General features: G+C 44.5%; 1 protein-coding gene and 1 non-coding gene across 2 annotated transcripts in view; both read right to left on the bottom strand.

Moving 5' to 3' along the window:
* Positions 1–27,673, bottom strand: part of PCSK5 (proprotein convertase subtilisin/kexin type 5) — a 525,106-nt gene that overhangs the window by 168,825 nt on the left and 328,608 nt on the right. The window contains exons 21-26 of the mRNA XM_045288529.1: positions 23,240–23,342; positions 22,817–23,010; positions 18,356–18,440; positions 14,707–14,804; positions 14,029–14,158; positions 12,896–13,011 (exon numbers count right to left, since the gene is read on the bottom strand). Of these exons, the coding sequence (XP_045144464.1) occupies positions 12,896–13,011; positions 14,029–14,158; positions 14,707–14,804; positions 18,356–18,440; positions 22,817–23,010; positions 23,240–23,342 (726 nt within the window). The remainder of the gene's footprint in view (positions 1–12,895; positions 13,012–14,028; positions 14,159–14,706; positions 14,805–18,355; positions 18,441–22,816; positions 23,011–23,239; positions 23,343–27,673) is intronic.
* Positions 10,395–10,498, bottom strand: LOC115869170. The gene has a single exon (XR_004046034.1). It is a non-coding gene; the product is annotated as a U6 spliceosomal RNA (small nuclear RNA).

Raw genomic sequence — 27,673 nt, 5'->3', positions numbered from 1 at the left:
TGAGCTTGATGGCCGCTTGATTACCTTCAAGCCTTTAAGACCCCAGACGCTATACTTTTTGATAGCCGGGCACCATCAGCTTTCTTCGCCACCCACCTAATTGTTTTTAAGATAATATTTTATTGTGGGGTTTTGTGTGTGTGTGTGTGTGTGAAATTCTATATGGAAAATTAGGTTCCCATGTCCCAATTTCTAACATGTGTGGCGCCCTGGTGGCAATGTGGGTTGCTAAACACAAGGTTGGCAGTTGGAAGTCACCAGCTGATCCACGGGACAGAGATGAGGCTTTCTACTTTGAGGGTTCCGGTCTCAGACACCAACAGGGACGCCTCTCCTCTGTCTTCTACGGTCACTGTGCGTCAGTCTGGCCTTGAGGGCAGTGGGTGTGGCGTCTCAGTGAGAACATACTTGTAACTGTTCTGTGACATCGGCTACAACTGTCAGCGGATCGACATTTTCCCATGTTTCTGTTCTGGTTGTTCCCTTTGCACTCCTGGGCTTTATTGTCGTGTAAATGTTGACTGTTTGGGCTCACAATGGTGATTTTTTTTTTTTTTAAAGGAATACAGAACTCACTGGTGAGATAGTGTCTTTTATGAGCCAATCTGTTATTTAGCTGAAAGGTGACCTCCAAGTAGCGGTTTCAGTTCAAAGTTCAAAGGGTATCTCGGGGTGATAGTCTTGGGGATTCTTCTAGTCTGTACCAGTCCTGGAAGTTGGGCTCTCTTCTGGGAATTTGAATTTTGTTCTACATTTTCTCCTGTTCGATCCAGGACCATCCTGTGTCGGTCGGAATGGTTGTGGTGCTAGCGGCCCCTCGGGGTCTGGTCTCAGGCTAGACGGGCCGTGGTTGGAGCGGCTGTCTGTCCTCGATTCTTCCTTCCGTCTGGTTTCCTGCTTCCTGTGTGGCAGATGGGTAGAGACCAAAAGTTGCACCGGCAGTCTGGCCCCCTGACTCCCTTCCAGAACACAAGTGTGCACAGAGAGCCGACAAGGCTGTGTTTGGGGGAAGGAGATGTCTTCTGAATGCTTCTGAGTGGACTCAAACCTCCCACTTTGTGGTTAGCAGTGTTAACCATTTGCACTACTCAGGGCTAGATGCCTGTTTGATTGAATGACCAGGAGATGGGACTCTTGGAGAGACATGGTTAAAATTCTGAGCGTCCTGACCAACTCCCAGCTGCCGGTGATGCCGGGGCTGCTGGTTCACTCGCTCCTCACACTTTGATTGGTGACACACTAAAGCACTAGCTTTTTTGAGTGTCTCTATGCGTTAGGGCCAGTGGCAACGTGATCCTAAAACCTTATGCTCTTTTCCCTTTATTCTGAATAATGTAATATTGATAATGACTTATGATTTGGTCACACCATGCGCAGTGAGGGGGACATTTCCCCCATTCATAAGGAACACCAGGGACTCTAAGCACGGCCTCGCTAGGCTGCCGCAAACTGACGGGCAAGGGCTGAAGGTTATTTTGAAGGACATCTTCCCTGGCTTTTGTATTTCTCTTCCTGGTAGCATTAAACATATTTTTTCTGGGTTTAAATCGACCCTGGCTCTTCTCTTTAGCCCTGGGGTTCCCTAGGCATCTAAGCTCTCTGCATTTTCCTTGGTGAGAAAGGGAACAAGCAGGTCTATTGAAATGAAATGACTCTTACAAAGAATTTAGCGCAGGACTGGGCACACAGGAAACACTCCTTACATGGTGGTTGCTGACGTTATAGATATATATATATATGTTATATAACCTGCATTGTAATGGATCTGCAGGTATATGTATGCACCATGGATGTTTGAATCGATGCTGGCTGATGATGACTTGATGTGTTAGCATGTACAACTTCATTGGTTTCTTCATGTGTACATAGATTCCCTGGCCTTTTCCCAGAACACCATTGGGTGGGTGCAGACCACCACCTTGTAGGTTAGTTGCTGAGAGCAAACACAGGGGACCCGATGCTGATTACTGAGCTGTGACTACTGTTGTTGTGCTAGAAGATGATCCATTAGCACGTCCCTCCTTTCCTTTTGCTCTTCTTTAGGAAGGACAACAGCGAGGGCCAGGGGGGCTTCTCTTTTCTGAGGAGGAAAAGGAGGTTTGGAGCATATTCTTGTCCCCACGTCTAGTCTTGTAACAGCTTTTGCCTAGTTTCTTGCTTTGACCATGGACTTCACTGTGAGCTGCGTCCTCTGGTGCGCTCACAAGGCAGCTGAGCTCCATTTAGTACTCTGTGCTTTTGTTAAGCTGGCTCAGTGTTGCCATCAATCCTCTGGGGATGGAAGCACTCAGCATCCTCAGCATTCTGTCTGAATGAGTGCTTGTTGAAGTATATTGACAGGATACCAGCAGTTGACTGGATGGGGTCCTTCCACAAGGCAATGAGCCTCTCTGAAAAGGGGATTGATGACAAAGGGGTGGAGGAAGGGCGATAGCCCACTGAAGGTCTTTTACAAGTTCACCTCAAGCCGTCTTCCCATCCCTTCCCTTGATGGCCATCTCAGGCCACACCTGTTTGGATGGGTTTATGCTTTGCTTCTGTTCAGGAACTCTCTGGCGTATGCTTCTCAAATATCCTAGCTTGTTTTGACTTGCAAATTCCTGCTGATTCTCCAAGATTCAGGCCAAATGTCACTTCTCTCTGAATTCATTCTATTCACTCATTCTACAAATACTTACTAAGCAAGGCACCATGTTAGATAACACCTGATGCCTCTGTGAACAAGACAGGCAGGTCGCAACTCTGATGGACTTGGCATTGTTAGGGCGAGGCTGACAGGTGACATGTAAGTGAACACTATAGTGTCCTGTTGTGATAAGGGTGATGAAAGAGTAAAAAACAAAATGGTCAGGTATGAATGGAACTGCTTTCTAAGAAAGGCATTTCCGAATGAAGCCCTGCATGATTTGAGGAAGCCAACCATGTGAAGATTGGGGATCTTGAGATAAAAAAAAAAAGTATTTCTTTTTCTTTCCAAGAACAAAAACGAGTTTTTCCTCGAGGAGCATGACAAGTGCATGATGAGCAAAGAAGGGAGTGGCGGGGAATGAGGTCAGAGAGGCTGATGGCATGGTGCGTCTGGCTAGGGAATTGGGGAATCTGAAGTTCACTTTAGACATATCAATTTTGAGACAAGTACTAGATGTCTGATGAAAAAAGTTCAATACTTCCATGGATCTACCCAGGTAGATTTTGAGGAAGAAGTCAAGGACAAAGTATCTATCTATTTCTTTATCTGTCTAATCAATATGCATATGGGATTTAAAGCCCTAGAAACCCTGGGGGTGTAGTGGTTACTTTGGGGGCTGCTAACTGCAAGTGCAGCAGTTCAGAATGGCTCCCTTCTTTGCAGGGCTGGGACATCTCATAGATGTTGGATTGCCTCATCCTATCCTATTGAGTTTACATTATTCCTCAAGAGGAACGGGCTCATGTGACACGTTGCATTCTATAGATATTTAGACAGAATTGATTTTGATCTTTCCTGTTTTACTTCTGTATTTTAGAACCAACTCTATTTTTAACAGTTCAAGCTATTTTTGGATATCCTTGAAAGTTCCTCATTCAAGGGCTCATCAGCACTTCCTTGGCAAGGTGGGCTCGTTCTGGATCCCCAGTATTTTCTTCATGCCCTTGTTACAGCACTTAAATAGGTTCAAACGATAGCCATGCGTTCTTGTGTCTGCTTAGACTATAAGCTCCGAGAGGCCAAGAGACCTCAGAACCTGGTGGCTAGCAGGTAATCTATCAAGCCTTATTTATGGAAGCAATTAGTTCTAGCTCATTGGGAGGAAAAGCCAAGTCCAAGGACATGGTGTGCTTTCTCTCTCCACTGAGGAAAAGGCTCGTAGCCGTCTTGCAATGTATGTAGCGTGGCCTTGTTTTTCTCTGGCACTGCTGAAAGGAGACAGTGTTGTGCAGAAGGCTGATGCGATGGGCTGGAGTCCCAGCCCCCCGCCTTGCTGGCTATGAATCTTGCTTCAGAGTTCTCCCCTCCAAGTCCCCGATTCTCTGCCTAGAAGCAAGCTATCCATCTTTGCCTCACCAAGCTCATGTGGGCAAAGAAATAAAACCATTTTAGGAAGAACTTCGTCAACTCTAAGCACTGCGTTCTTCTTTGATTAAAATCGGTATTATTTTCAAAAAACGTTAAAGATGGTTACGATTTGGGTCTTGAGGATTGTTTCCAGCAGTTCTGAGCAAGGAGGGATGTGACGTGACGTTCCTGCCTGAACGAATAACAAGGATCCCCAAGCAACCATCATTTAGAGGCGGCCTTGTAAGAGAATCCTCCAGTGATAACTCAGGCAGCCCTGTCTTGCTACGTCCTGCGGGAGGACAGGACAAGAAACGGCGCTTCTCCCGAGTCACGGACAGGCCTGCGATGGTACCTCAATGCGAGCTTTTTGCCCAGGAAGGGACTGGGGTCAGGTCTTCACCTCTTGCGATGCTTAGGGAGCCCAGTCTTGTTTCGGGGTGCCAACCAGCTCCACGGAGCCAGGCTGCAATGAAGACCATCTTCGCCATGACCTGCTGAATTTGCCAATGGCTCCGAAGTATTCTGCTTTGAACTTCAGGTTTCCTGGGTTTGCAACAAAAATAACATATTTGGAAAGAGATGCAAAGCAGGTTCGCATTTTCTGTCAGATACGCATGGACTGTGAGACCTGGGGTCCAGCCTGGGCCAGGTGAGGTCACACTGCAGCTGGCCTTTCTTCCCCCCGGGCCATTTTGTATTATAGGATGGGAGCAGTTGAGTGGACAGGCGTTAGGTAAGAATTGTCTCCATCTGATAGTTCCAGTTTTTCGTGCTGCCTATCTGCCACAGCTGGCTTGGTGGGAGGCTGCATTATAGAATATGCCAGCCATCAAGAGGGCAAGTCTAATCCATATGTTAACTGGATGGTGTTCTTATTTATATGAGGAAGATAACAATGATCCCTGCAGCATGATCACGTTGGCTTGACGAGTCCTTTGGAAGGAGAGATTTCTGTCAGATGCGGCTAAGGTACTGGTTACTTTGAGAAACTTAAATTACTAAATGGTTAGGAAAGCAATCACTTTCCCTTCTGAACCAAGTACAATCAGGCATCCATTACTTTTTGCGGAACAGGATGATATGTAATCTGGACATTTTATGTGGTTCATATGATATAGAGGAAGTCCCTGGATTCTTAAGAATTTCCATTTTCATGTCTTTAAGTTGCATTTGTATATTGTCAGGACGTTTAGGTTATGTTTTGTATCTAACATCAGTTAGTCAAATGTTTGTCTTAGTATATACCATACCTTTCTATGCATAGAGATATTAAGGAAATACTTCCCAATATGCAAAAACATCTTTAATGTAATACGCTAATAATAATGTTTTGATACGTGTAATAACATAGTGCTGGTTAGTTACTAGGAAACATTTTGGCTTTTAATGTAACGGACTTCACGGGGCTCAGGACCTATATGCAAGTGGGTGTTACCAGAATGGACATTATGCAGCACAGACTCCGCTTGTTTGTAAGCGCCTCAAAAGGAAGGCGGCCTGTTGCATTGAGGACAATGACTCGGATGGAGATCAGTCAGTTTTTCTCTTGAAAGCAAATTCTGATCGGTTCGCAGATGGACTTGATTGATTAGCCATGTCTTCCGTGGTTGTCTGCCTTAGTCATCCTTCCAACATGGATTCTAGTTTTGCTTGTCCTAGGAGCCTTGCTCCAACCCATCCAGTCCAAAGGAGCTGCATATTCTGACCATCCCTGGTGTGTCCTGTTCCTAAGCTTTACCGCGACGCTTGCTTTTCATTATTCTGGGGCAGCCACTTATAGGACATGCAGATTCAGTCCATTTAGTTTACGTCTCAATATCTGTTTTCTTATTTGTCAACAGAGAATAATATGTACATCATCTCTAGGGATTTCTTTATTTAGTCTAAGGATTTTTAAGAATTATGAGATGATAGATTTACAGCATTGTGGTAGTTACATAATCTTGTCAATTTGAGTATTAAGAGTGAAGGGTGGAGTCTAGCCTGTCAATCAGGTTGCAGCTTGACCTCATTTGGAGGCGCTAAGGAGATAAATAGCTCCCTAGAGGCAGGACACAGGCCCACTCCCTGAGAGACATTTCTGAGGATGAGTCACAGGAAGCTATTCTGATTCAGCCAGACCCCTGGGGAGCTAGAGGAGCCATGAGAAGCTTACAGCACCACTGGATCCATAAGACTTCCCACCCACTGGCCTGTGATCTTTCTGCATTTGGCATCATTGCATGTGTTTCATGAGTCTGACGAGGGCTTTATAGATTGGTATCAGACAACATGGGCTAATATCGGACTTAGGGACTTCATCTGGGCTGTTTTCTCAATATTCAATTTCTCTTGTAATATAAACCTCTTTCTTATACACTAGTGTCTATGAATTTGTTTCTCTAGTCTACCTGGACTGACACAAGCATCATAGAAATGCTGCAGTTTCCTTTTGGCTGTAAAGCACACAATCGGTGGTCAGTAATATTAGTTTCTCCCATCCCAATCATGGGACTTTGATGACAGCAGAGACTTGCGTGTATGCCATTTCATATCCCCAGATCTTTCTGTATCCCCACATCTATTTGGAGTTTCATTTGGGTGTATTTTTCCCTTTCTCATTTTGTCCTGAAAAAGACAAGATATTTTATCTTCCAGGCTAATGAGTACATCTCAAGCAGGGTTCAGAGTATATTCGGAGAGTATTTTTGCAATTCTATTCAGTCCCATTCTGTGGCATTACTGGACAATTATTTTGAATAAACTCATCTTCAAGGTACCCTTAGACACTGTGTTATACACCAGCTGGGCACAAGTAGTCAGCCACCTACTCCTTTACCTAAAGAAAGTTTACCAGCTGTCACGCTCCCTGCCTCGTTCTCCACCCTGGGTTCTCCCCTGGAAGCCCATGAGTAGCATGGCCCATGGACTGGGAGACTGGAAATTGAAGAAAAACTGAGTTATCTATATTTACAACCTGCTAAAAATGGGATTTAGCACACATTCATGACATTTAACTTTCTGTCTCTTCCACCCCGACCCTTTCTCTTCCAACTGTATTTCGATGCTTCATTTGCTTTATTTGTTTGCTGTTTATTCGCAGGCTCTATGTGAAAAAGAGAGACTAGTTTCCCATGACCTCGCACCCTTGAGATGTTTTACACACACGGGTATAGGCAGATCAAATAAACAGGAACTTAGGTTCATTTAATAGAAAAAATAAAATGTGGAAATAACATTGATTTTGGCCAGTATCACTTACAACCATTCTACTATATTTTACAAAAAAACAACTGAACATTTTACACATGTACAGTATTTTTCAGTAAAAGTGGATTTGGATTTAACAATGGAGCACTAATCGAAAGTTAAGTAAAAGACAAGAGAAAACAGAAAATAGATAGGACTGTTGTCTCCAGAAAGTTAAGAGCATTTGCTAACCCTCCAAACTTTGTACGATCCATTACACATATCTCATTATGAATATATATATTTATACATAATATATAACATTAACTTAAACTTTGAAAGCAGTGTTCTAGTGACTCATGTTACGTAGATGAAGAGGCAATAACACGTTAGGAGTTGAACCAGTATTTCTGTGACGTGACCCTGCAGGGTCAGTGACCAATGGACTGCATGCGATGGACTCCAAGGAATTTGCCTGTCACGTGTGTCATGTCTCAGGACACAGACCCCAGTCTGCTCTTTCGCATCATCGTACCCTGTACCTCACATCTTTTGGGCGAGTTCTATGAAATGGGCTTCTTGGCAGGCATGTCTGGAGGACGCCATCGGCTTGACCTAGCTTGTGGCTTGTGCTTACATTTGTCCATAGGGCTGTGCTTGAAATGTCAGACTCTCTACTCGGTACCCAGGGTTAGCTTGCTTTCCTCAGGTCCAAAGGGCTTGCAGTGTGATGAAGAGGAAAACGGTTTAGTAATAGCTGTTGCTAATCTCGTTCTTTGAGTCATGTGCTTCACTACCGCTACAAGGCTTCTAAGAGGGCCATGGGACATAGGGGTCACCCTGGGCTGGAGGAAAGCTAGCCTTGCTTTCTGGGAATGGCTTTTCAAGATTGGCCTTGGAGTAGCTTGCTGCTTGGCGGAAGGCCACAGCACCCACTTCCCAGTCCCCTCTCTTTCTCAGTGTCCTCCCCGCCCCCCTTCAGCTGGGAGGGCAGTGAGGCTCTGAGAAACCTACAAGAGGGCTGACCACTCCCAAAGCACCCAAGCTCATCCATAAAGCTCTGAGGTGAAAAATGAAGAAACTTGATTTTGGTCTATGCTTCTCTGGGCAGAGAAACTCAGAGTTGGTTAAAAAATTTAAAAATCTACCAGGCTTTTGCTCATTTCTGACGATGGAGCCACCACAGTGTTCTCATACTTCTACCTGCTCCTTTTCACTATGACCCGTGGGAGTCCGAGAACCAGTGGAGATATTTCCAAGAAAACAACACTCAGGGGACAGGTGTCACAGCGTGACGAGAGAGAGCCAGAGAGGGAAAATAACATAACCAGAAGGGGACAACCATGCTGCCCAGTCTAGTTCCAGTTTCATTGTCTTTAAATGACAAGATGAAAAAACTCTAATCAGCACCGTTGAAAAAGGTGCCCGGCCATTTTGAGCACGGGCTTAAATATCATTTAAATAAATTCCACTTATTAAAAAATACAGGAACTTTTAGAAACCTTTGACTCCATGAAAATATTTCTCCCATCATATGCAAAGTGCTGCCCACCATCACTTAGGGAATTTTTGATGGTCTTTTAAAAAATGCTATGCAGACAATGGCTAGGTGTAGCACCAAGAGACTGTGCAGGGGGCCCGCAGCTGAGCTGGGCCTGGGCTAGCTCCGTCACCAATGGGACTCTCTGGAGCCATCCCATTGGACTCGCTGGCTGTGGATAAGATGACCCAATCGACAGTGCAAATGGCAAGTCTATCTGATGAAACCAGTGAGGCAGACTTATCACGTGAGAATAAAGCAAGAGTCAGTGTGCGAGGCAGGACGTAAATGAGGTGTGAGGCGTATCAATGCTCAACTGCGAACGCTGCTGACAGAACAACACTGAACACGACTCCGGGGCTGCTCTTGATGCCCGCAGGTCCAGTCGCCCAGCGTTTCCCCCTGTGGTGGACAAGAGCATGGACAAGGACTGGTCCAGGAGCTTCCCCTTCCCCTTGGACCCACACTGCTCTTGTGAAAGGTATTTTTTTGATGTCGCATGGGAAACAAACAAGTAAATGCAAAAGGCGGGGGGACCTTCAAGACCGGGGCAGGAGCTCTATCATTACTTTCCTGTCAAATTTTGGCATCAAATGCTTTGGTCATACAATACTGTCTCTGTGGCTCTGGCTGCTTAGTGCTAAACACCCAGGTATAAAAGGTAGGCTTGTTGTAGGCTTATTATTATTTTTTCCATTGAAGTTCTAACAAAACAGTTCACCATCTCCCTGTACAGACTTGAGAGAGAGAGCAAGAGAGAAAGGAGAGAGCAAAAAAGAGAGGTGGCTTGCTTTTTTTTTTTTTTGCTTGTGTGGTTTTTTTTCCTTTTAATAATAATATGGAGCAACCTAGGTCTACAAGAAGGGCGGCCGCTCAGCCGTGGGACGCGCAGGTTCTGCAGCACAGCTGTTGGAGAACCTTCCGCTTGCACAGGTTGTTCTTTTTCACAAGCACACAGAAGCCTCCTTCCGCCCAGGACTCTTCCGTTGCTTTTCCCGGAAGTCAGCAAGAGGGGGGGTAGTTGAGGACGAGAGCAGCGTGGTGGGCACACACGGAAGAAGGTTTTGATTGGTCAGACAGGCAGATGGGGAGGGATCATTCAGGAGCAGTCAGCAAGGAAGGAATTTGGTCCACCCAAAGCGATTTCAGTCAACAGCATTGGTTTCGCGGAGAGAAATCGCAGTCCAGCAGGAAATGTGATTGGTATCCATTTATGAAGGAGGAGGGGGGAAAAAAAAAGATTAGAAAAAGAATAAATTAGAAATAAACCATAACATAAGCAAGCCATCTTCCTCTTTAGGATGGCCTTACTGAGCCATATGATATTTCATCGAATCTAAGACACAATGCATTGGGAAATCTTCCTGTATTTTCATGAGTTAAAAGTTGAAAGATTTGCTTCCATCGTGTCAATTCTGACTCATGGCAACCCTGTAAGACAGAGTTGAACTGCTCTGTGGATTTCCGAGGTTGTGACTCTTTACCTTACATAAAGCCTCATCTTTCCCTCAGAGTGGGCTGGTGGGTTTGAACTGCTGACCTTGTGGTTAGCAGCCCATTATGTCACCAGGACGCCTCAATTATCTCATTAGCACTACTTAGAATTTATTTATTTTTTGTTTGTACTAGTTTTATTATTTTATTTTTAAAAATATGGAATGCTTCATGAATTTGTACGTCATCCTTGCACAGGGGTCATACGCTAATCTCTATCAGTCCAATTTTAATATATGTGCCATGGAAGCAAGCACAGCATTTTCATTTTATACTCCAAAGTATTTATTACACGTAACATGCTGGTTTGTTTCTGGGTTTACAGAAGAACATTGAACCCATATTTAAGTTTGGGGAAGCTATTTTGAATTGCAGTTAAATTCAAAACAATGAGTGGAAACTATGGTCCTAACTGTTGACAGGCGGTGCTTTGACCAAGCCTCCTACGTAGGCACAGCCAGCTGTGTCACATGCCGGATGGATGGCTTGCTCTCAGCAATGCTACCAGTACACAAGGCTGTGTCTTAGAATCGGTGAAATCAGACAGCAGGGAGAGAAAGGAGAAACAGCACATCCTTAAATGTAATTGCCCCGTGAGCCACTAATAAATGCATTCTCTAGGAAATCTGAAAAAAACTGCTCTAAGTTGTTCTTCAGAATGAGGGCAACATAGGTGATACGAGTTGTATGTAATCCTGACACTTGGCTATCGCCAAAGTGCTAGTTGCCAAACCTTCTTCCAGTGCTTACCATGGCTCAAGCATCACCAACCTTGAAAGGCACAAGTCCTATGGGAGAAACTGTCAAGCTAAGGTGGGTTTCCTGAACTTAATTAATCCCTGTAAAAGCTTCTTTAGTTTTCAAGTAACTGCCATGATGACGAGAATTAATCCCGGTCATACCCAGGATGTGCAGTTATGATTGGCCCTGGGGAAGACACACACAGAGGCCATGCGGATCTGGCTCGTTCTCCCCAGCACAATCGCACATCAAGAAAGCTGACCCAAAACCCCTCTGCAGCTCCATGGAAACCAGACCATGGCACCGCCCTGTGCCCAGCTCTAGTCCTAACTTGCTCAAGGCTTGGGGACCAGCTACAGCACCGTTGGGGCATCTGCTGGATTTCCAGATGAAGAAATCTTCAAAGGGAGGGAAAGAACAAACCCCAATCCAACTCACTGCCATCGATGTGATGCCCACTCAGAGTGACCCTGTAGGACAGGCGCAAGTGCCCCAGTGAATGTCCGAGCCTGTGACCCCCGGGAAGTAGGAAGCCTCGTCTGTCTCCGAGTGGTGTCAGCAGCCCAACGCCGAGGCCACCACAATCCCTCCTTGTCAGGTTACGGTTCCCGGCGGTGCAGGGAGATGCTGAACCGAAGAGTCCGCGGTTTTTCTGCAGGAGAATGAGGTTTCTAATCCGGTAAAAAGTGACCATCTTAGAAACCCACAGGGGTTCTTCGACCCTGTTCTACGGCCTCCTCACTCTGAGTGGGAACCAACTCGACGGCAGTGAGAGTTTTGGTATTTTCATAGTAGCCAAAGTCGCTTGGAGCAAGCATGACTCAAAACCTCGTCTTTCCACAGCACGGAAATGGTTTGAGGTCAACCTTGTCATACATTAGAGCTCCCTTAGTTTGAGTTATGTAAGAGGAAAGAAGGAAAAGTTCACAGAATGCCTAGAGTGGGAATACTTTCAATCCACTCATTTGACAAATAAACTCTTGAGGGGCTTCTAAAAGTGCTTCGCGTCTGGCTGTGCCTGCCCCAGACCACTCCAGGGAGCCTGGGGGCCTGCAGAGGCGAAAGACAGCAAAGTGGACCAACATTTCGAAACTGTAAGCTCCATACTCCTTTCTTCTGTACAACTATCATTTACTGCTTAGCTTCACGGGGTTAATGGGATTCCGAGGTTCAGAGGCTATTTGCTGATGACTGACCTTTGCCATGCCGGTTTGTAAACATTACCAACCAATGTGTTAGGACAAATGGATAATTCCTCTGTCCTCAACTGTTTTTCATGGTTCATTTTCCATCAGTATTCCTTTACGTATGTTCTAGTAATGGGTCAGAAAAAAAGGAAGGCTCACCTATCATTTCTATGCTTTTGATTGGAATACTAAAAAAATCATGTTAAAAATTCTCAAGATTGTCCATAGGTAGAAATCCTAAATAGGAATGAAGGCCATGGATTGACCCCTCAAAAACATAAGCAATCCAAACAACGGTGAGTGATCTTAAAAAATATATATGTATATATTTTTAGTGGCAGAAAACAAGGGTAAAAACAACTATGGCACTTTCAAATGATACAATATTATGCTATTAAAATGAAATTTATGACTGTAATGTCCATATTTAATGTTTACCACACAAAAAAGTATACAACGCTCAATGCATGTGGAAAAAGAGTGAAAAGAAACAGTAAAAATTAGTAGTTGCAATCCTTGACTAGTAGGATTTTGGGTGATTTATTTAATTCTTGTAATTAAAAAAAATGCCATTGTGGGCTTGACTTCAGGATAAATGGATGTCAACAGGTACTGGGCACGTCCTGTCGGATAACAGCCTCATGGTCTCTCTTTTAGTGGAAATGCATGAAACCTCAAGAGAAAAGAAGTCGCCTTTGGGGAGACCCGAACAAGCAGGATACTCACCGTCTTTGCAGACTGCTCCCATCTGACACGTCCCCAAGTCTAAGAGGTACCCACTGGGGCAGCTGGTACAGTTCTTGAACCCTGGACCACTGCAGGTCAAGCAGGTGGCATCACACCTATGGAAGCAATGCACCATCGATTATCCTTTCCCCGGTCCAGCACCGGAGAAGGTACGTTTACTATCCACGTCCTGGTAAGTCTTACGCTGAATTCTTCCTCTGATGAGAACGGCTAAGCCCGACAACATGACAAAGCCCAGCAGGCAGAACGAGTGGTAGCAGCTATTTCAAATAGAATATTACTTTAAAGCTTTTACAATGCTGCTGAGGAAATGAAAATATCCAATGTAATTTGAGTAAAAGTTACCAGCCAAGGCCCTTTTATCAGTAAAGATCCTGAGTTTGGCAGTTCTGCAAAGTTACATACAAAACGACTGATAGGTGCAGCCACACCACTGTTCCTCACTGTCACCCTGATGAGCCCAACTCACAGCCATCCTCCAGGACAGCAAAGCTTTACAGGAGTAGGAAGCCTTATCTTGCTCCCAAGGAGCAGCTGGTGGTTTTGAACTGTTGAAACTGTTGGCAGTTCAACTCACTACCTGACCAGGGCTCCTGGACACCGATGTTTACTGTAGCAAATTTACAATAGGCCCAAGGCGGAAAGCAGCTAACTGTCCTGAAGTTGATGAAGATACTTGAAAAGGTAGTATTCCCAGACAATGGAATATTATTTAGCCATAAAGAGGAGGGAAGGCCTGGTAGCATGGATAACCCTTGAAAATATTATGCTGAGTAAAGTCATACAGTTATCAAAGGGCAAATGAAATATCAACAACTGGCACGCGAATTCAGATGCAGTGGTGGTTACCTGGGGCAAGAAGTCATTTGTTTGTAAGCACTGAGTATCTGTTAATGGTGGTACAATGTGATTAGTATCAGTGAATTGTATATGTAAAATAATGTAAACTAGCAAATGCATTATATGCTTTTACCACGCAAAAAAAACCAACACACTCCAATACAAAAACACCCCCCCCCCAAAAAAAAAATTAAGGTTTCATATTATTTAGGAAGGAAGTCAATAAGGAAGCAGGAATCTCAGAGAAAAATTGTAGGAGCAAGTCCTCTTACTTTTTGCAGGATTTGGATCTGCTCTCCGAAGAGTGGTCAAAGTAGTAGTTGACACTACAGCTCGGCACACACCTGCCGTCCTCCAGGAAGTAGCCCTGGATGCAGGTCCTGCACCCATCCGCCCCTGCCCCTGCACAGCAAGACAAACATTGCTCCATCAGAGGAGGGAAGAAGAAAGCAGTCATATGTTTTGATTTCAAGAGTTGTAGTTTCCTATGGCTTTTTCTTACAAACAACCCAGCTTCCAGATTAAACTGAACCATTTTGCCAAAACAGCACATCTCTTTGGAAAGCGAAGGAGACACCATTGGAATCTGAGGCTTGATTCACCCACTGCCACGGAGGGGATTCCAACCCACAGCAACCTGAGGCTGTCAATCTTTTTTTGTGTGAGTGAGTCACTGAGGGAGGCAGTGAGTGAGAGCTTCACCTTTCTCCAGCAGATAAAGGGTGGTGGCCTTGAGCCACTGACCTTGAAGGTAGCAGCCAAGGCTTAACCCACAGAGCCACTGGACCTCACTGTTTGTCAGTCAAGGACAAGGTGACAGACACTTGCATGCTGACCGAGAGAGAAGTAGCAAGTGCGCCGCTAGGTTGGTGATGACCTAAAATAAACCCAAAACAAGGCCTGGCCGGAAGACTGAAGGAAGGGCTTGAGGGAGCTGGCAGGGGTGGTACCAGCACAGGTGGCGCAGAAGCGGTGGCAGGGCTGACAATCCTGGCCATCGAAGTACCATCCGTCCTCACAGGAGATAGCGCACCGCGATGCCTGCAAGCTGGAAGAGAGACAGTGTTACACAGACTGCCGTGACCCAGGCGAAGGGGTGCCACCTGGCAGAGGCAACAAAGAAAGTTTCCCTTGGGGATGAGCACACATTTGGCAAAGCACAGGAAATGTACTCTCCCCTCTGAGGCCTACCGACTTTGCTGCGCCAAGACTGGGGCCTGCAGCATGTCTACACCGATGCTGCGAAGCTTTGGGGGACAACTCTTCTCATTTTCGGCTGGGCCAACATGCTGCCATTTCGGTCAGCATCTCTCAGCTCCGAGGCTATGTACTGGCCAAGCCATCACATCACTAACAAGATGGAGAACTCCGACTAAGTATGTTTCATGTTACTCTAGAACTATCGATGCAGTAGCAACAGGTGGTGAGATGAACTGCACCCAAAGGAAGGTGCACAGTGATATCTTGGCTGATCAAATTTTTTAGTGTTTCTGATTTTAATTTCTCTATTGTTACCATCTAAAGAATAACACTAACGTGCTTCTGCCTATAAAATCAAAGCACTTCCATCTAGTCATTCTGGCTCATAGTGCCCCGACATACGGTTTCCAAAGCTCTCCATCTTCACAGGAGCTGAGAGCCTCATCTTTCTCCCTCAGAGAGGCTGGTGGGTTTGAACAGCTGACCTTGTGGTTAGGACTTACCTAAGTGTCACCACGACTCTGCTTACACTTCTTAATACATTAATGTTAACCACTCGAATGAGGAACTAGAGCATAATTACCTACGAATGCTACTACTTTAATACTGTACATAGCAAGTCGAGATGTTTAAACAGTTAAATTTACCTTTTGCACCAGACACCCAAGAGTTGCCAGAAAGTTGGGTGAGGAATGTATATCTTCTCCTCTCCTTCCACCTAATCTCTATCAAGGACACTTTTTCAGTTTCCAACTTAAGATTACAAAAACCAAATACACAGGATTGACAACAGTTGATACATTAAGGAATAGCCACTGTAGTGTCAATGGAGTTAGAGCGGTGAGATCCAGTGTCCCTGAAGCAATGAGAGTGTGTGTGTGTGATCCATGAGAGTCAACTGCTTTCCAGCTCCTAAGTCCTCTGTGTGGCTTCAGTTCACACCTCTGACTGTTTCCCAGATGGCTTATACTAATTTTAAGAAATAAGATTCATCGTTCCTTATACTCATTCAAGAAAGCTGCCAGATACAAAAATAAGGTGGACGAGGGACCTTCCCAAACAGGCCCTCGTCACAGTTTAATCCATTTCTATCCAGTATTGTAGGCCACAACTTTGTTTCTCTCCCTGTTCCTTCTTAGCCACGATTTAAAACTTGACCAGTCTCTTGAGAAAAATGGCCTTAGAAGGAAAATGCAAAATCTCCAGGAGGCCAAGACCACCAAACGGAACTGTACTTCCTCATCTTCTCACTAGGACCAGAGAAGGCCAGTAAGCCCATGAAAGAAAGTGCCCTTTTCTCCTGAAGCACTGGCAAAGGCATCGATTGCATCCAATGGCATCTTCTGGTGAAAAGAAACGGGACCCCTGAAAACGGGACCGAGGGAAAAGGTGCCTCAGTTTCCCATTAAAGCCAGTACTTTTGGGGTTGGCATTCATTCAGCAGGACACAGAGTTACGTTAAGCGGGACAGGCAGCACAGAGCAGTTGCTGTGCCTAAAGGACTGCGATCATAGGCCAGCGGGCCTGGTGCCAGGAAGGCCCGATGAGAACGGCCATGCTCTTTCTTTGATAAAGCCCTCCTTGAAACGTGGCCAGCATGGTCATGGACCCGAGTTTCAGATGTCACTTAAGTTCCCGTCTTTCCAATTTGATTTAAGAAATTGATTCGATTATCGGTAAGCCGAAGTAAGTTTGGGAAACCTGGTCTTGTAAATTTACCTTTTTGGAGTAAATTTTATGAAATCTACAATACAGATGAAGTATTTCTTACAAAAAGTTCTGGCTGACTTGATGGGCTAATGGTAGCACACAGAGCCAAGTTCCAAGACTCCATGTATGAAAAGGAAAAGCCGGCCAGTACTCTTTCATAGGGATTCCAGGCTTAAACGACAATATTCTGAACATATTTGGTTAAATACAATACTCTACTCGAATCAATTTCACCTTCTAAAAACAATTTCCTTTGACGTGGCTATTAGAATATTTAAACTATGTGTGTGCCTCTCGTCACAGTGATATTGCAGACCAGTGGCCGACTCTCTGTTAAATATTTACTGAAGAATAAAATGATTTGGAGGGAGGATGGGGTGGAAAGGGGGAACCGATTACAAGGATGTACATATAATCTCCTCCCTGGGGGACGAACAACAGAAACGTAGGTGAAGGGAGACGTCAGACAGTGTAAGATATGGCTAAATTATAAAGGGTTCATGACCGAGGAAGGAGAGTGGAAAAATGAGGAGCTGATGCCAGGAGAGCAAATGTTTTGAGAATGATGAGAGCAAAAAATGTACAAATGTGCTTTACACAATTGATGTATGTCTGGATTGTGATAAGAGTTGTATGAGCCCCCAAGAAAATGATTAAGAAAAGAATATTTTATATTTTATGTAACTATCCACATTTCCTACGAAACACCAAAACATAAAGCAAACCCACTGCATCTAATCGATTTCCATATTTAGTTACCCTACATAGGATTTTCAAGATCACAAATCTCCATAGGAGCAAACAGCCTCATCTTTATCCTGAGGAGCTGCTAGTCAGTTTGAACCATCGTCCTTTTGGTTAACAGGCCAATGTCTACTCCACAGGAATACCTGTGTTCCTTATGGAACATCAAGTATTAGAAAATATTTTATTTCTTATGAAACATCTGGGATAAGTGCTATGTCAAGGTTCACCTAGTTAATCCAGACCATAATTCAACAAAGTAAGGGCTCTTGACCCTGATTGGTTATGTGACTTGCCCATGGTCACACAGCTTAGAAAGCAAGCAAAACCAAAGCTACTGCCATGAAGTCATTTTGGATTCGTGGCACCTCTGACGAGTGTTTCCAAGGTTGTGAATCTTCATGAGAGCAGACAGTCTCATCTTTCTCCCACAGAGTGGATGGTGGGTTTGAATTCCCAACCTTTGATCAGCAATGCAATGCTTTCCCAAGAGCCTCGCCCAACTCAGAGAACGGGCACCTAGATCTACCTTTCTTCCAATTGTGCTGCTTTGCTCCTTCTGCAAGAAGAATTAGGCATTGGAATTGATTGAATGATCACTGAAAGCATTTGGGAAGAAAAGAGGTAGCAGGCCAGAGATCCAACATCCTCCGAATGAAAGTGTTCCAATGTGATTAGTGTGCAGAAAGACTTGCCTACAAACTGCTATGCAGGTAATGCCAGTGAATTGATACATGGTAAATGCCACTAAAACCGAATTAATTAAAAAAAAAGAATGGCAACATATGTACAAATGTACCTGATTGTATGTATGGGTAGTGATAAGAGCTGTAAGAAACCCCAATTAAAAGATGAAAAATATATATGCATGGTGAAAGGATTATTTATATACTCTGCCCCCCACCCCCTTTATTTATATTAGAGATCAGCCCTTTGCATACTCACCTTAACCCGTCCCTGCATTCAGTACAGTTCTGGGAGTCAGTACATGTCTTGCAGTTTTCACTGCATTTCCGGCAAAGATTTTTCTCTGTTAAAGAAACAAAAAGGTAACAAGGTTATCAATCAACTGGATTTCTAAAAGCACGTGTACACCTGCTAATGCTTGCAATAGGATGTAGCATTACATCCTTGGCCTGACAACAGAAAAGCCCCAGACCCGTGGGCTGGTTATCACTGCTCAGCAAACCAAACCAGGGCAGGGCTTCCAGTGCAGTAGAGCACCCTCGGAATCATCTCCCATTTGTGGTTAAAAGAAGTCTGGCCCTCTACTCACCTTCCCGACACAATCGCCGAAGACAAAGCAAATGTGGTGAAGAAAGCTGATGGTGCCTGACGATTAAAAGATACAGCGGTTTGGGTCTTAAAGGACTGACATTAAAATAGTGGCCATCTAGCAACAAAGCCGACACAGAAGAAGCACACCACCTGTGTGGTCATGAGGTATAGGCAGGAATAGGAATCAGAAGTTCATAAAGGAGTGCAGGCAAAGTGTAGACCCCAAAACCCACCTGCAAGATAGCTGGACAGTCCCTCAAAGAAGGGCCACATGGAAGGGATGATATATCCAGGGTGCAGCATAGCACTGATGAAACACATAACTATCCTCTAGTTATTAGTTTTCCTCTAATATTTCCTCCCCCCAGTATTATGGCCTTAGTTTTACCACACTAATCCTGTTAGACCTGCGTATGTTCATTTGAATAATTAAGATCGTCTGATGGATAGAGAAACCCCTCAGAAGCAGTAAGAGGAGTAACAATTCCTTGAGTGTGTGGGAAAAGGTGGCAAAGGAGGGGCAGGGGAACTGATAACAATGATGACTGCACAACCCAAGGGGCACGAATAACAAAATGGTAGGTGAACAGATACATTGATGGCGTAAATATGACAATAATATATAACACATTAAGAGTCCATGAAAAAAGAAAATGTTTTGGAAATGACGGTGACAGCAATTATACAACTGTCCTTGATCTACCTGAATTATGATTGTTATAATATCTGTAACAGCTCCTAAAAATGATAAAAAACAAAACAAATGCCGAACAGAGGGAAAAAAAGAAGTCTGACACTCTTACTTCATAGTTGATTAGTTTACACTCTGTCTTGTCCTTCTCCCCATCCCCTGTCAAACAAGGATTTCCAACTGCCCTCAGCAAAAATTCCACTCAAAGAAAATTCCATCGTAAAAGAACAACATCTCAGCAGAAGGATCCGGAAGCAATTTTTGAGACCAGGGAAAGGAAGTATAGTCATTCTGGCTCACAGCTTTTAGGACTACTCTGACGCACTGCCTTACATTGAAGAGTACAAGATAAACCCCTCACCTGAACTCAGTTCTGACTCATAGCCACCTCATGCAGAATTTATGAGATTGTAAATCATTGGCGGAATCAACTAGTGACCCTTATCTTTCTTTTGGTGTGTCTGGGAGGTTCAAACCTCCAATCTTGTGGGTTAGTAGCTCAATGCCTTGCCCATATCATCACCAAGGCTCCGAGAATGAAGGATAGGAGACCGCTGATTTATTTTTTGCTTTGCCTCAAACAGTATCTTACAACTTTACAGCTGCTTTGGAATTGATTGATATAAGTGTTAGTATCTGTCAGATAACATCTGTATTCTGGAGAATAGAAATGCATTTGATTGAACAACTGAAATGTACTTGACTGAATAAATTGATAATGAGTAGGAACTTGTTTTTATACTTAATACAAAACCTAGGTGCCAAATGGGAGTGGGATATGGGCAAGAGTGTGTGTGTGTGTGTGTGTGTAGGAGAGGGTAAGAGGTAAATTCATGATTGGTTACCTTTGCTTACTATCCTATCATGAAAAAACCCGCTATTCGGTATATTAACCATCAGTTGCTACAAGGATGATGTTGTGTGTCAGCATAAAGCTGTGCTTGTGAACTGTTGTTTTGTTATAAAGACCTACTAGATTGAATTGGAGCACTGCAGCATACACAGGAAGTTTCTGCATGAGGTTGTCCTTCCTGGATCAGAGGCCTAGATTTACACGTGGGTCTTCTTACCTCCAATGGGTAAGATCAGGGTCTCAGTTCTCTCTCTTGTTGAAGGTAGATTATAATGATGCTTGCATTACGGATTTAATAAAATGAGACAAGGGGACTGTAGGGACTATAAAAGCATGTACAAGCAGCAATTACTACTAGTCACGAGCACATATGTTCATCAGGTTATATATAAATGGGCTCATTCAAGTATAAACTTTAACAAAATGCATTTAGATCTGAGAAAAAAATACACAGACTACTTACGGAAAAACTCCACAGTAGCTGAAGTAATGATCGAAACCAGTGGTTCTCAACTCTCCAAATGCTGTGACCTTTCAATGCAGTCCCTCATGTTGTGGTGACCCCCACAACCACAAAATTATTTTTGTTGCTACTTCATCACTGTCAGTTTGCTACTGTCATGAATCGGGCGACCCCTGTGAAAGGGTCATTCGAGAACCGCTGATCTAAACAGTTCTCTGTAATCAGGCACCTATCAGGGTTCTGGCAAAAGTAGCTCGATTATCATGATCTACAATACAACACTGGGGCTAAGGTTCTGGAGAGAATTTTGATCTCTCCTCTCCTCCATAGGAATTGCATGTACTTCTGGGACCCCTTGTCTCTACTTCCCACCTCATTGTCTACATCTCTATTAAAGTTGTGATTCAGGTTTTAAAACTAGGGGGCAGGTAAGTCAGTCCTGGGGGATACTTGTCCGTTGTTCTTAAGTTGGCAGATGTAAAATGCCTCATCAAGAAAGACCTACCTTTGACTCCATAAAGAATCACCTGTCTATGAAGCAAAGTAAACATTCCAGAAGCTTAACCGATTGTATTGAACTTCTCTCTCTCTCTCTCTCTAAGTTGGCTGTTTCTTTCAGGTTGAGTGGAGAAACAAAATTCAGTGTGTCCCACCCCATGAAGAGAAAGACACCCGTGTTGAGATAAGCTATCCAGAGCTTGACAATAAAGCACGTGTGTCCTTTCAGTGTCCCGTTGGAATGCTTTCCTACGGCATACTGTCTGCTTAGTAATCACAGTTAAGATAACACAGGCTCCGTGAAACTGAAGTTAATTGACAGATTTTTGTTTGGATGTTTCAAATGATTTCTCTCCATGAGGAAAAAACTCATCCCCATGAAGGAACTGGATCCATCCAGTCTCCACCTTGATTTCATCTGGCTTCCCCAACAGACAGACTGTCCAGGTGTGGCCACCCCGAAACCACGTGCAGAGGCCCTCATTCACGGTCACCCTACATTGTATTACATCATATGGAACCACACCAGCTCAAACCCAAAGCCTCGAGACGGTCCAGCTCACAGTGAGCCCCCGGCAGAGTCGGCCTGTCCCTGAGGTTTCCGAGACTGCCGGTCTTTAGAGAAACAAAGAGAAGCTCACCTTTCTCAGCCTGAGCAGCGGGTGGGTTTGAACCGCTGACCTTAGAATTAGCTCCTAAACCAACTATGCTACCGGGGTTCCACAGTACATGACAGTCCTTTGGGTTTTCCCTTCCCCCTTTGTTTCTGAAACTTACACGGGGATAAGCAGAGGGCTGGCCCTGGTTTGCCGTTGGGCAGAACAGAGGAGCTTTGAGGCTCTCCTGTGAAAGGCATGCTTACAAGGTCAGTCTGTCCTTGCTGGCATCTGAAAACTTGCATTCGGGAAGTGTACCTACTCTTCTTTAGAAAGAGGGTTTCCCGGCACCGAAACCGTTTGTGCCAATAGTATCTGAACACCTACCTGCTTTGGTGCTTGTCAGGCCGAGGGTACGTACCCAACCAGCTCCTGATGAAAACCTCAGTGCCGAGTCTCTTAAGAGCTTCTCGCTAGATGGCATTTTACAAGCACCCTTACAAATTGTTGCTGGGAGGATCAGACATGTGCTGTCTGTGACCCCATCTGGGAGAAAGAGGGGGCTCTTTGCTTTACAAAGACCCCCAGCCTCGGGCGCCTGTATAGGGTCCCTATGCGTCAGAATGGACTGGGTGGAGGTGGGCTTGGTTTGGCTCTATGGGGAGAAAACTACAAGCCACCCTTTACCTTTCCTGCTTTGGCCCAGGTACCGTTTCCCTCTACAGACTGACCTTGCATCCTGCTTTCTGTGACAAACCTTCAGCATGAATGAGTGAGGAAGGCTACATACATGCTGAGTCTCTGAGTTCTTCTAGCAAATCACTGAGCCTGAGGATGGGGTGGTCCTGAGGGCTCCCAGACACAGGTAGGTTATTGGCACTTTACATCAAGACTAACAAAGGAGAGATGCCACTTTCTTAAGCGAAGCCTAGAGTCACACAGGAGGAATACCCCATTCTAAGGCTGCTCACTTAAAGACAAAGCCTCCCTTTCCTTGCTCAAACCCCAACATCTGAAACCAACTCACGGACATCTTGGTAGAGCCCCTCTGGGCAGTGGGTGACACAGCTGTGGGTTTCCTCGCTCAGGAAGGAGCCTTGCTTGCAGGAGAGGCACTGGTCGCTGTGGCTCCCAAAGCAGGACTCACAGCTGAAGGCACACTTCCTGCAGCGTTTCTTGTCAGCATGGTAGTGGCCGAGCGGGCAGCTGGAGACACAGACCCTGTGTTGTGGGAAGACAAGGAAGAAAAGCCGTGTTACCAGCAACTCTACCCACAGCTCGTGGAGGGGTTGTGAGCAAACTTCAGTGTTGGGTCACAGCCTTCTTATGAAGTCATGTTGGTTCCACCACATGCCAGGGGCCAAGTTTGGTCTGCTGAGCTTTCTCACCCACAGGGTGTGAAAGCAGCCACGCGGCACCCCAAAGCCCAGCACCTCTGGGTTCCTCTTACCTAGTGTTGTTCCGCAGCTTGTAGTAGTAGTGTAGACAGTCATTGCAGTGCTCCGGCCCCGGCCCATCACAGCCCACCTCACTGCACTCAGGGTCACAGGGGCCTTTGCAAAACAGAGCAGAGCAGCCTGTCACAACATGCCGTTGACCCAGGTCAGCCTTCACTGGAATTTGGCCTAAGCCATTTCCTGTCTTCTTAGGCTCTGGATGTTTCTTTACGATGGAAGAATGGTGACCACTGTGGTTGTAAGCCGGAGATAAGTAAACCCTGGCTTTTGGTGGAAAGCTCTCATTGCCTAACTCTCAAAAATGTACACCCTGTTCATGTAGCACATGTCTCACAATTCAAATGAATAATGCCATCATCATAACTTTCGGGGGGAAGAAACCAGAAAGCCCTATGCAATTAAATATGCATAACATTGCAAATGTTGGATTGATGGAAAAATTAAAACTATGGCTGTTGACAGAAAAGAAAGAAAGGTTATTATTCAATGCCTGGTGCAGATTGCCTGCCTCATCCAAGGCCCTTCAAGCCACTGCATACCTCCGAGGCACCGTAGCCCACCAGCAGCAGGACTACGGCGTCCGGCCCGCACTTGTCAGCATCTAGGCTTGGGTTTCAAAGCAGGCACTTCAGGCCCAGACAGTAGATTTAAAACTGCATCTTACCCGAGAGTCAAGGCAATTCAACAAAAGAAAGGGACAACTAAACTAAACAAACAAACAAAAAAAAAGAATTCAGGATCTAGGACAGAGGCTCCTAATATTTTTGGCAACACATTCCTCCATGTAAGGCTGAGCCAGGAGGCACAGTGAGAAAACAAGCCATTGGCCGGGAGCATGAACCTATTTGTGATTGACAAAAGGGCTCTAATGATAAGGCTATTGAAGTTCTCTTTGTTTCAATGTCCTCTTGCCTATTCTCCATATTTGGGGACATTTAGTCTCATCATCTTTAAGCACTTTGCCATGGAATAGGCGCCCAATTTTAACGAGCAGTAAATACTGATCGCATAAAATGTACAAACAGCAAGCTCAGAGCACCAGAAGTGTTTTGAATTGTATGTTTGAAATTGAGAACTTACTGAATCAAGAGACATAAAATGTGAGCCCCAGAATGGAATGACTTTAAAAATTTTGTAAGCACTCTCACCCAACTTAAGGGGGGCAAAAAAAGCCCTATTTTCCTCAAGTTCCCAAGGCTTGTCCACCATCGCTGTGTTGAGGACGGGGTGAGAGGTGGGATCAAGGTGTCTGCTGCTTCCTTGTCCGGGTCTCTGGCCTAGTGGTGGTAAATCATGTCCCAGAGATGACCTCCTGATCGGAATGGGAATGAGTCATTTAAAACACCCGAGGGCTTGGAATACATTTCTGATTAATCCCAAGAATCATCTGACAGCACTGTTTATTTTCCCCCTAAAGTCTTACACTAATCTCTGAGTTGAATTCCACAGCGAGGACATCATGGGGCAGACCTTTTAACCAGATTCCAGGGAATACTGAAGGAGTGCTGTGGGGGCTGATGTTCAGCCAGCAGGGGTCTCTTGGTCCCTAGTATGCCTCTGCTTTTTAAATATTGATTGAAGCCAGAGGTTCAAAAGTACCTAGATTTCCACCAGCTGACTTCTAAAAAAGACAGGGAGACAGACCCCAATACTTTGATTCTTGGTATGTGCCAGAAGGGTGCTGTGCGGCAAGACACTCAAGCCCATGTTCAGTGTTACTTAATGTATCGACATAAAATGCTTCCAGATGCAGTCGGCATTATAGGTTGGAGGCTAGCACCGAAGTAATTGTGTTTGAGGACGCCTCGCAAGTTCACACTCAAATAATGTGGACGTTTGAAGCGGTGATGAGAGAAACCCCACACAGAAGGGAAGCAGGCTGGTATAGCCTTTGAGATCGCATCGGTGGGTTCTGATACACTTTCTCACAGTGGAGAAGACAAAAATGGCTTCCTAGGTACAAGATGAACATCAAAACAAACACAATCTAGCCCTGGTTAGTTCAATTGGTCTTAATTATCCATTAACCAATCACTGAGTCTTAGATAATCCTTATTTCAGAATTAAAGGGAGCATAAGAATATTTAAGATGAATGATGAGGGCAATGAATGTACAAATATGCTTTACACAATGGATGGATGTATGGATTGTGATGAGTTGTACGAGCCCCCAATAAAATGATTAAAAAAAAATGCTATGATTAAAAAAAAAAAATTTAAGACATGGGGGAGGGAGGGGAAAAGAGGAGTTGATACCAAAGGCTCAAGTAGAAAGAAAACATTATGGAAATGATGAAGGCAACATATGTACAAATGTGCTCGATACAATTGATGTATGGATCAAATAGAAGAGTCTTAAGAGCCCCCAATAAAATGATTTAAAATAAAAAACATTTAAGATACTATTAAGGTGAGTTATTAAATAACGTATATATTCATGTGTAAGCAGAGTTTGAGTATATACGGTACTTCTTTAGTATGTAGGGGAAAGATCGCAGAGATTTTCAGGGGGAAACATGTTCCTTCAAGGATTAAAGTGTTGTAGCCAACACCTCCCAATTAAGGGCAGCTGTGTCTGCTAGGTGTAATACATCACTTCTATAAGGTTTAAGGTGCTCTCGTGGTGTACTGCGTTGATGCACTGACTTGCTCACCGCAAGGTCAGCAGTTCAAACACACCGCTGCTCTGCTAGAAAAAGATGAGGCTAGCTACTCCTATAAAGATTTAAAGTCTCTGAAACTCGAAGTCTGTCTTTTAAAAAATTCGTTTTATTAGGGGCTCACACAACTCTCATCACAATCAAAGTCTGTCTTATGGGATCATATGAGTTGGAATTCACTGGAAGGAAGCCAGTGTCTGAAGATGTAAGCATTCCTGGATGCTGTGGCCAATCCAACGCGATGGGAACCAAGTATACTCCCTGCCATCGAGTCCTGCTGACAGAGACTCCCTGTGGGTTTCTGAGACTGTAACTCCTATGGGAGTAGAAAGCTCTTTGTCCTGAGGAGCTGCTGGTGGTTTAAACTGCTGACCATGCAGGTCGCAGCCCCACGCGCAACCACGCCTCCCACACATGTGTTAGGAAGGAGAAGACAAATAGTCACAGCTGATAGGTCTAGAGTACCTAAACTATTCCAGAAAATTAATCTAAAGCATATAAATTAAAGAGCAAGTTAATCAAATATCCCACAGCCAATCTACTAGGTAGAAAACATGCAAGGTTTCCTACCACAATCACAATCAAAATATGGAAGAATAACAAGAAAACGGCATAACAATAAAAAATTTCAGTAAGATGAGATATGGTCTATGTTTTGGATGGAAAGATTCTATATGGAAAACAAAAACATACTCTGCCTATGGGGTTGCATGTGAACATAATTAATTCCAAAAGATTTTAAAAGGAGGCTTAACAAATCATTCTAAAACTTATTTGGACAAATGGGGCGGGGACAAAATTGCTATGAAAATAGGAAGTATATGTTCTATAGATATGAAAATATATGGCCAATTTAAGAGAACAGCGTGTGGCTGTGAAATTTTGTTTCCTGCTTGGGAAAAATGCCACAGCAACGGTTGTTTCTCACTCGGACAACACTATGGGAAAATGTCAATTGATGGCAAACCTCATTCTGGACGTCTGCCCTCCCAACTGAACAGAGATTCCTGCACTTGCGCTTGTAGACCGACAACGGCCACTGAAGAGATGGGGAAGCCATCTGGACTATGTTGGAGCTCAGTGAGAGGATTGTAATGGAATATTTGGGAATTAGAAGGGCCACTGTAAAATGTGTGCCTCGGGTTCTGACTTAGCAGGAAAAAGAGTGTGGCGTGGAAACATGCTGTGCTTTGAAAGCCCCAGCCTTTTTGTCCAAGGTCATTACTGGTGACATGACACGGTGCTGTTCTTACAACCCCGAAAGCAAGTATCAATCAAGCCAGGAAAAGATGCCATCCTCACCTTGGCCCCCCAAAAGCTCATCAGCTGAAATGAAGATCAAGACAATGCTCATTTGTTATTTTGATGTGGGGGGGATAGTGTATTTGGAGTTCATTCCACCAGGTGGGACTCTTAGGCTTTTTTTTCGGGGCTTTTAAGTGGTTGCTTAACAGTGTGCGACAACAGGCCCTATTTGTGGCAGACCACACAGTTATCTCAGTGTGAGTGTTTTGGGCAAAAAACAGCATGCCTTTCTTGCCCCACGCACCTTACTCACCTGACCTTGCTCCCTCTGACTTCTTTTTGTTTCCTCGAATGAAGAGGGACATGAAAGGACAGCGATTTGATGACATGGAAGAGGTGAAGGAAAAAATGAGGGAGGTGCTGTCAGCCATCCAAACAGATGAGTTTGAGAATGTTTCCAAGAATGGAATCATAGATTTGACAAATGTATTACGTTTAACAGAGAGTACTTTGAAGGTGATA

Source organism: Echinops telfairi, unplaced genomic scaffold (genome assembly GCF_000313985.2).
Source record: "Echinops telfairi isolate 266 unplaced genomic scaffold, ASM31398v2 ScPeMD7_22;HRSCAF=79, whole genome shotgun sequence".
In the NCBI taxonomy this organism is placed as follows: domain Eukaryota; kingdom Metazoa; phylum Chordata; class Mammalia; order Afrosoricida; family Tenrecidae; genus Echinops; species Echinops telfairi.
Note: the sequence above shows the minus strand (reverse complement) of the source record. Positions and strands in the feature narration are given on the sequence as shown.